Source organism: Sebastes fasciatus, chromosome 11 (assembly GCF_043250625.1).
Source record: "Sebastes fasciatus isolate fSebFas1 chromosome 11, fSebFas1.pri, whole genome shotgun sequence".
NCBI classification, from domain to species: Eukaryota; Metazoa; Chordata; class Actinopteri; order Perciformes; family Sebastidae; genus Sebastes; species Sebastes fasciatus.
The window spans coordinates 15,520,258-15,528,956 of NC_133805.1; the positions used below are offsets into that span (position 1 = coordinate 15,520,258).

The 8,699-nt window shown below is 40.0% G+C and overlaps 1 protein-coding gene across 2 annotated transcripts; it reads right to left on the minus strand.

The window, feature by feature from the left end:
• Positions 1-2,297: 2,297 nt before the first annotated feature.
• LOC141777068 (spindlin-Z-like) lies at positions 2,298-8,410 on the minus strand. 2 transcript variants are annotated; one of them, XM_074651004.1, is made up of 6 exons: positions 8,310-8,410; positions 7,641-7,698; positions 6,084-6,346; positions 4,367-4,600; positions 4,095-4,209; positions 3,749-3,896 (listed from the first exon to the last, which is right to left on the minus strand). In XM_074651004.1, exons 2-5 carry the CDS (start codon positions 7,658-7,660, stop codon positions 4,136-4,138), a joined length of 591 nt encoding a protein of 196 aa, XP_074507105.1. In that variant the 5' UTR covers positions 7,661-7,698; positions 8,310-8,410; the 3' UTR covers positions 3,749-3,896; positions 4,095-4,135. The 2 variants fall into 2 exon arrangements, with proteins under 2 accessions (XP_074507103.1, XP_074507105.1); XM_074651002.1 differs by lacking the exon at positions 4,095-4,209 and having other exon boundaries at positions 2,298-3,896; positions 8,310-8,409.
• Between the last annotated feature and the right edge of the window lie 289 nt (positions 8,411-8,699).

Consider the following 8,699-nt stretch of genomic DNA (forward strand, 5'->3'; position numbering starts at 1 on the left):
AAAGGCAAGTCAGTAGTCAGCATGTGACTACATGTGTGGTCAGGAGGAGCGGGAATCATGTCTGGTCGTCATCAAAGCGGGGCTGACATTTGATGAGCTGTTATCAGACAGAAGCTCCACCTCATGGCAGATTGCGTTTGGCATTCAATGATTACAAATATCTAAGCGGGGTCATCTCTAAATATCTTTTTGTTGATGATAAATAATTCACAGTACTGTAGGACAAATAACTGCTGCTCGCAGGCAAATATTCACGACATAGAGGCCTTTAGCACGGTCAATGTGTGCAGCATCTTTACAGTAATAGCCCACTTAATGGGGCACGACTAAGAATTATGTAGCAATCAATAAGGATTATGGCAATGCTGTGTCCACTGCTGTATAAATAAACAGATATTTAGATGATTCTGAAGCTAAAACTGTGAATGTTAATGGTTTCTGTTCCCCTGATTTCATTGGCCTTTAAATACAGGAGCTAATCAGGAATTTGATTAAAATTGGCGACAAAAAAAAGTGAATCAGCCGAACTAGAGGGAAAATGTTGAGTCAAACTCTACCAAGTTGTTAGTTACTGATCGTTTTAAAGCATGACACACATCACTGACTGTTTTTTCTTTTGTTACACTTTTTATGTAATGTGTAATCGCAATATCATCTTGGTTATTTTGTTGTTGAGCCCCTCAAAACATGTAACAGCTTTTGCCTCACTGGTAAACATGGAAGGCTAAAGTGTCAGTGTCGTAATCCAGTTTAATAAGCTAAATAAGAAAGACAGGTGACCCTTTCTGACCTGGTCAAAAGAATCCGTCCATCACAACCAGGCCACCAGCATGACAAGAAAACTAAAAATAAACACCTCAAACAATAAACATGCTTGTGTTCAGTATTTTCTTGTTTTGCAGGTGCAAAAATCAAGCTGCACTGCATGCTGGAAATTCCCATGTATCTTGTAAATTCCAACTTACATTCATATATGCAGGGAGGTTGATGGAGCTGTTCCGCAGCGATTAAAGGCGTTTTCACACTCAAAACCAGTCACACCTGAGGTGCAGGAGTTAACCGATTTATGTTAGTGACCTTTTTCTTGCGATGACCAAAGTAGGCTGTTAAATCTGACTCATACTTTGCTATAAGATTTTTTTTGTATTTGCATATTGTTCATAACATCAGACGGGAAGTTGGTGACAAAAATCTATATTTTGTTTAAATATGTTATTTGCCCATAGAATTTGAAATATGAAGATGTGTGCTTTGGAAAAAAATAGCTTTGAATTCAAGCGACATTTTTGACATATTGTATGTAGAGTATCCATTCACTGTTCTGAAGTGTTCGCTGTATTTACAGAGGGCAAGGACATTATGTCTCTCAGATCAAGTAGTTGTATAAAGAGAGGAATTTCATATTCAGTTACAATATCAATACGCACATAGGGCCTACATCTAATTCTAATTCTATTTACATTCTGAATGGGTCAATTGAGCCACTATATCAGCAATACATTGACAGACATAATACTGGAGGTCATTTGGTCAGAGCCTTGGATTATTAATTATAGCGTATGTGCGTAGCATGTCATTAAAGGGATAGTTTGGGTGTTATTGAAGTGGGGTTGTATGAGTTACTTATCCATAGTCAGTGCATTACCTACAATAGATGACGGTCGTCACGCCCCCAGCTTGGAGAAGCAGACATGAGTTACTGCACAAAACCACAGCAATGTACTGCTGCACGGGAGTTGCTGGTCTACCGCTGCTTCGATCGGTCAGTTTATTTGTGTTATTGTGCGACTTCGGTCAGTTTGGATTCACTGGTCACACCATAGTGCAAATGTAACCGATCGAGGCAGCGGTAGACCCGCCACCTGATGTCTGATGGCAAAGTAGAGGGGTGAAAATATTTTTTATATTGCGTACACTTGAACTGATATAACTGATATGAACGGAGGCTTTCTTTAGGTGGCTAAAATACCTTTTGCTGCTGGCCCCGTCCACAGGTGTAAATTGCTTTGCTCCCGTGTCGGAAACTCCTGTTTCTCCAAGCTGCTGCGTGTCGACCTTCATCTACTGTATTATGGATAAGTAGTTCATACAACCCCACTTCAAAACACCCGAACTATCCCTTTAAATAAGAGAAGCACTTTCGGATCACCTCAGATATTATAATCATGCGGGGTAAAAATATGCTAATCTGATAAAATGTGTTTACTATTTGATTAAATTAATGTATTATACTTAGAACCATGGTGGAACAACCCCCGCAACACAAACAGCATGTAACAATAACGCAAATACGAAAATAATTTTCAAGCAGCTTTTGTTTTTTTACGTTCATAAAAATGTCTCCGATTATATTTACAGAACAAAACATATTTAGGGTCACAATGAACAGTATTTTGAGGCTTGAATATATCGTGTCACATCATTCATTTTTTTGGCAAATAATAAAGACTTCAGTCCAAAATACTTAACAATGTTGGGAGCCAATTTGAACTACAGAAATGGTGTGTTGCACAAACACAGCTGAAACAACTTGACATCAACATCAGTATTTTTCATATATTATCATAATGTAGAAAAACTTGCAGTTTACATGATGAGACAGAAATATGATAAATGACTTCTTCTTTTTTGGGAATAATCTGTGTTTTATATCCATGAGACAGTCAAGTTGCATCAATGCCTAAACACTTCAACTGAAATCGTGTGATGGTAAAATTAGCACACTGGTCAAATGACTTCTATATTCAACAAACTGGGGCCTACCCAGTGACACACATAAAGCACAGCAGACATGTTTGCCAAAATGTAACCAGCAACACAGCCAGATATTCCAGAAGAAATAAATAGTACAGCCATATAAAAGTGAAATGAAAAACACAGAGTAAAACACAGAGGTATAGGTAAGAAAGCTGAGTTGTTTTAGTTTGATGTGTTGCTTACAAAAAGTATGAATTTGGAGTTTGAAAGTTGCGCTATACAAGTGTGATTTAACCAGAAGAAATGTCTAGCTCCTTTTCATCTGCTGGGCTATACAACTGGTCTCAGACCTGCTTTATTTACATTGAAGAGGACCCAATAGTCATATTAAGGTCAACTTAAAAAAGGCCCAGTGAGTAGGATTTTCCTGAAACACAATGTATGCAGAGACCCTGCAGCCCTCTACCTGGATTTTTTTCATTACATTTTGCTGGGACGCTTCTGGGCGTCAACCTCTATAAAAACTTAGCAACCAGGTGCCAGATCGTAAGCACGCATCCAAGAGGAAGCTACGAAAATGGCGGACACAGCATCAAAAAAACGCAAATATAGTGAGGCCAAACGCCAAGCGGACAAAGCTCGATCCAAAACGCGAGTGAACCTGGGGTTGGCTTCCACCCGCTGGCGAGCACCCTAACCCTCGCTCAGCCGGGGAGGAGAGGCCAACTTTGAATGTTTACAAACCGCAAACCGACAAATCCTACTCATTGTGCCTTTAAGATTGAGAATCAAAAACCGAGACGTCTGGTGATGTGAGAATGAAAGAAGCCTCTGGAGGCCAAAAAAAATTTGAACAAAAAAAGACGGGGCTTTTGATCTTCGGCACGTCGCCTCCCACTGGAGGAAAACTGAAATGTGTAACACTTTCACAGGTAACGGCTGGTCGGGTTCAGAGATGAGCCGTCAGCTGGAGTTGAAACAGGACAGTCAGTACTAGGTGGTCTTCACCAGATCGTAGACGTGGATGTGGACGTCATCGTCATATTTGATGTAGTATACCGTGGGCTTAGCCGGGACCTGATAGATGACCAAGCCCGTCCTCTTCAGACCGTTATCTGTGACGTACTCCACCTGTTTACCCACGAGACTCTCTGGCTCCTCACCTGGCTTCCTGTCTGCTGGCAGCAGGTGTTTGTTCTCTGGACAGATAAACAGCAGACAGACAGACAAAATAAGAACAATGTAACAGGAGCAAGAAACTTCTTCTTCTATCATTTTTAGGCAGCCAAAGTCTAAACATTTGCAAAGATAACAGCAAGGTTAAGATAGTAAATTATCTACAATGAAGCTGAACCTTGTCCCCTACCAAACATTCTTGCCCCAGTTTATATATTCACCTCTCCTTGCCTCCTCTATGTCCTTAGATAGCATTGTCTTCTCATGATAAGACAATGAGTTCCCATAATGGAACATACTGTCTTACTACTGAATCTAGCAGAAACTCAGAAAATGCTGTTTAGGAAAAAAAAGAAGGCGGCATACAGATTGGAGTGTTTTGTAATGCAGACTATGTAAATTTGTCCTGTTCTCTTCCTCCCACCTTTCCAGTGGAGAATCTGAAACACCGACAGTTTAATGCACACAAACACTAAAGCTCTTGTTACTCTACCTGATTCGGGCAGGACGCGCAGATCACCGTCCTTATAGTCGTCCCACAGCTGGTACATGTAGAGCACCGGGTCCTTCTCGTAGGTGATGTAGTACCAGTGGGTCATGATGGGGGCTCGAGACAGCACCATGCCTCGCCACTCGTTTTTCTCACCGTCCTCCTTCTCAAACAGATGCTCTACCGCACGGCCCACCAGCTCCTCCGCCCCAGGAGGCACCTTGATCTTATTGTTCACTGCAGGAAGAAGAAACTTTGATAAGCCTGTTAACTGGAAAACTGTATAGATCCCAGTAGGACATTGAAATGTTATTGTATTATCTTACAATGCCGACACTAATAAAATCTGCAAAAATCCTTAACAGACTATCAGTTTTAGTTAAAACCAGCTTTATATTAGTTCACTGAAGCTGAGAAATGTTTGAAGTTGAAGTGAAATGAGTGACTGATGTATCAGATATAACTAACTTTTCTCACTAAAAGTATCGACTGGGCTGAAGTGTTCACACCGTCAGTGTTATCATTTCAAGTTTTAACCCATCATATTCTTAAACAAATGATTTGGCTGTTTTCTACAACCAATTCAATCATACTCAGGCACAAATTAAGTGATACGTCTGATGATTCTGTCAGCCACAACAGTGGAAGAAGAACTGGGTGGTCAGCATTAGCAACGATAGTCACCACACTAGAAGAGAATAAGAAAAATAACAACTCAAGCTTGAAAAAACAAATCTTAAAAGGTATAGTGTGTAGGATTTGGTAGCATCTAAGTGGTGTGGTTGCAGATTGCAACAAACTGAGTTCTCCTCCGCTCACTCCTCTCTTTCCAAGACTGGTAACGTGAGCCATTGAATGCAAAACTGTGGTAACGCCTTTCACCTCGCTCAGAGGCCATCCCTAGCATAATGACACAGATAGCTGACGGTACCACGGTTTTGCGCTCTGGTGCTCACGTTACCGCAGCATGTAGGAGAACTATGATGGCTTTCAGGTAACGTAAAAACTAGGGCTGTCAAACCTGTACCTGTGAGGGTTTCTGGACAATATTTGTAATCGTTTTGTGTTGTTAATTCATTTCCAATAATAAATATATACATACATTTGCATAAAGCAGCATATTTGCCCACTTCCTTGTTGATAAGAGTATTAAATACTTGGCAAATCTCCCTTTAAGATACATTTTGAACAGATAATCATGATAAACTATGGACAATCATGCCATTAATCACGGTTACATATTTTAATCGATTGACAGCCCTAGTAAAAATGTGAAAGGGCTCTCTCTAGAGCCAGTGTTTGGTGTGTCCGTTCTGGGCTACTCTAGAAACATGGCTGACTCCGTGAAGAGGACCCGCTCCCTGTGTAGATATGACGGGCTCACTCTAAGCTAACGAAAACCCAACAATTCTTAGTTTCAGGTGATTATACACTAATGAAAACATAGTTATGAATATTATATTCCATTTCTGCTAATAGATCCCCCAAAATCCTACACACTGGCCCTTTAAGAAAAGGCCATAATAGTGCCGTGTGACTGCAATGTGATCCCAGACGTACTGAGACACACATGGTATAAAAGACCAAGTGTGACCAGAATAGTTACCAAGATTTAAAAAAGCTCAAATTACCACTTCTCAGCACTTTAAGGTTTAAAATATGCGCACCAAAGCAAGGCAAAAATATGTCAATAATTAGAGATAGACGTTGTCACACTCACCAACTTTTTCTGTCAACACCTGCAGGTTGGACACCCGGCTGTCTTTGAAGAGCTCGATGCCATACACGCAGTCAAAGCCGTCATATTTGACCATGTACAGGGAGCTGTTCACAGTCAGGCGCTCCAGGACGGTGCCTTTCCACTTGGTTACGGATCCCTTCTCCCTCCAGGTATGCTGAATCCTACGGCCCAGCAGGTTGTCAGGGTCTGGGCTCAGGGTCGAGGAGGCCGAGCTCTCACTCAGCTCTCCACTGCTACGCTTCCTGCGAACATGGAGGGTTCAAATAAGCATCAATGTACTAGTTGTAGTCCCAATCCCAATGTCCCCGATAAGACCTTAAGCCCTGAACCCTCAGAGACTTGACTGACATCATCTGGTAGATGGTTGAGTGTGAGCGGCTGCAAGGGCTGGAAATGATATAAATATGAATGGAACAGCACTTTGCAGCGACATATCACGTTACCTTGACGATGCCAGTCGTGGGTTTTTATTTTAGGTAATTTTCTGCCTATTTGAACGTCTTCCAGGCTCTTTCCTTATGAGACTAAAGGTAACTGTCAAAAAATTTATTTACTTGATTTGGTCAAACTTCATTAAGCAAAATTAAACAAAGTGGTTGATGAATAAATCAGATGTGTAATATAGTCTACTGCTTGCATTCCTCTGATTTCATCCATATGGTTAGGGACAGCCCTAAGCCCCCACAGACTTTAGTTATGACTTTATTCTCGTAATATTACGCCTTTTTCTCATAAAGTTATGACTTTTTTCTAGTATTGTTGCAAATTTTTTCTCGTAAACCTATGACTTTATTCTCGTAATATTACGCCTTTTTTCTCGTTAAGTTATGACTTTATTCTAGTATTGTTGCAACTTTTTTTCTCGTAAAGTTCAGACTTTATTCTCGTAATATTACGCCTTTTTTCTCGTAAACCTATGACTTTATTTTTGTAAAATAATACGCCTTTTTTCCACGTAAAGTTCTGACTTTATTCTCGTAATATTACGCCTTTTTTCTCGTAAACCTATGACTTTATTTTTGTAAAATAATACGCCTTTTTTCCACGTAAAGTTCTGACTTTATTCTCGTAATATTACGCCTTTTTTCTCGTAAACCTATGACTTTATTTTTGTAAAATAATACGCTTTTTTCTCTCGTAAAGTTCTGACTTTATTCTCGTAATTTTACAACTTTTTTTCCCGCAAAGTTATGACTTTATTCTCGCAATATTACGACTTTTTTTCTCGTAATATGACTTTATTCTGGAAATCTCAGATGTTTTTTCCCCTCAATGTGGCCCTAATACTCCGTAGTACATGTGCACTTTGGCCCTCACTGCATAAGACTTATATACTATATACTTAGACTATAAACTGTGTTACCTTCATCACAATGCTCAAATGTTTTTTTTGTTTTTGCCTAAAATGTCTCTTTTGATAGTAAAGGTGACTGACCCCTGTTCTAGTTGCATGGAGTATATAAGTGTATGTATATAGTATACTCTCAAACACAACACATCAGGGTCAAAGAGGTTAAACAGACTGTAGGTTCCTACCTGCCCCGTTTCTTTGACATGTTTCCATAAATTCACACCCCTGTGAGACACAAGACAACTCAAGTTAGTGAAACAAGACAGCACCATTATTTTCTATTCATATTAATTAAAAACAGTTTTTAAAGTATGTATTTCTCTGCTGCTCTGAGCTCAGTCATGCAAATGAGCCCCCAGACTCACATTACCGGATGTAAACAACGTTAACTGCGACAACACCTACTGCTAACTGACTTAGCTCCATGCTACCGCAGCCTACAGGTTATATGTTTAAAGAGCTAGCACCATATGGAACATAAATGTATAACTTCACTAAGACTGGCTGGATAAAAGCCGACGGGAATGTGTTTAACTAACAGCGAGTCTATAATAACACAAACAGCTCGGTAGTTAAACGTTAAAGAGTCCTTTCACTCACTGTTTTGTTATAAAATAGAAACATTTGTGAGGTGTTTCTGGCTGTTACATTTCTTCACATATAAGCTAGCTGAACAAAAGGAAATGCATCGCCATGTAACGCTGGCTGTTGAACACAGGTTGTAGTTTCTACATTACCGGACACATTAACACTTTAACACACACAATATGACATGTTTAACCCGATTAACAAGTTTCGGTAGGCGTGGAGCCGGAGGAATGATCTGGTAGTACATACCTGGTCATTAATTTCACATGTGTTTTGTCTTTTGCTGAGCAGATTCCTCCACCTAACGCGAACTACCGTCGGCTAGATACACGGAAACGACCCTGATATGTTGGACTACAACTACCAGAAGGCAAGTTCACCGCTCGCAAAGCACTCTGGGACTTGAAGTCAGTTTTATGGTACTTCCTTTTGATTTGGTGCAAAAGGAATAACTCTGGAGTCCAAGTTTAGTCAGCTTTACACAGTCCAGTGTTTTATGTATTTTCGACATGTTTGATATTCATATTAATGACATTTTGTTCTCCTTAAGATGTCTAAGATAGATCTTTAGGACCATCAGCCTTGTCTTGCTTTGTTTGGGGTGGTACCACAAAATTTCACTTTAAAGGGACTATTTGTAACTTTCAGAAATGCTT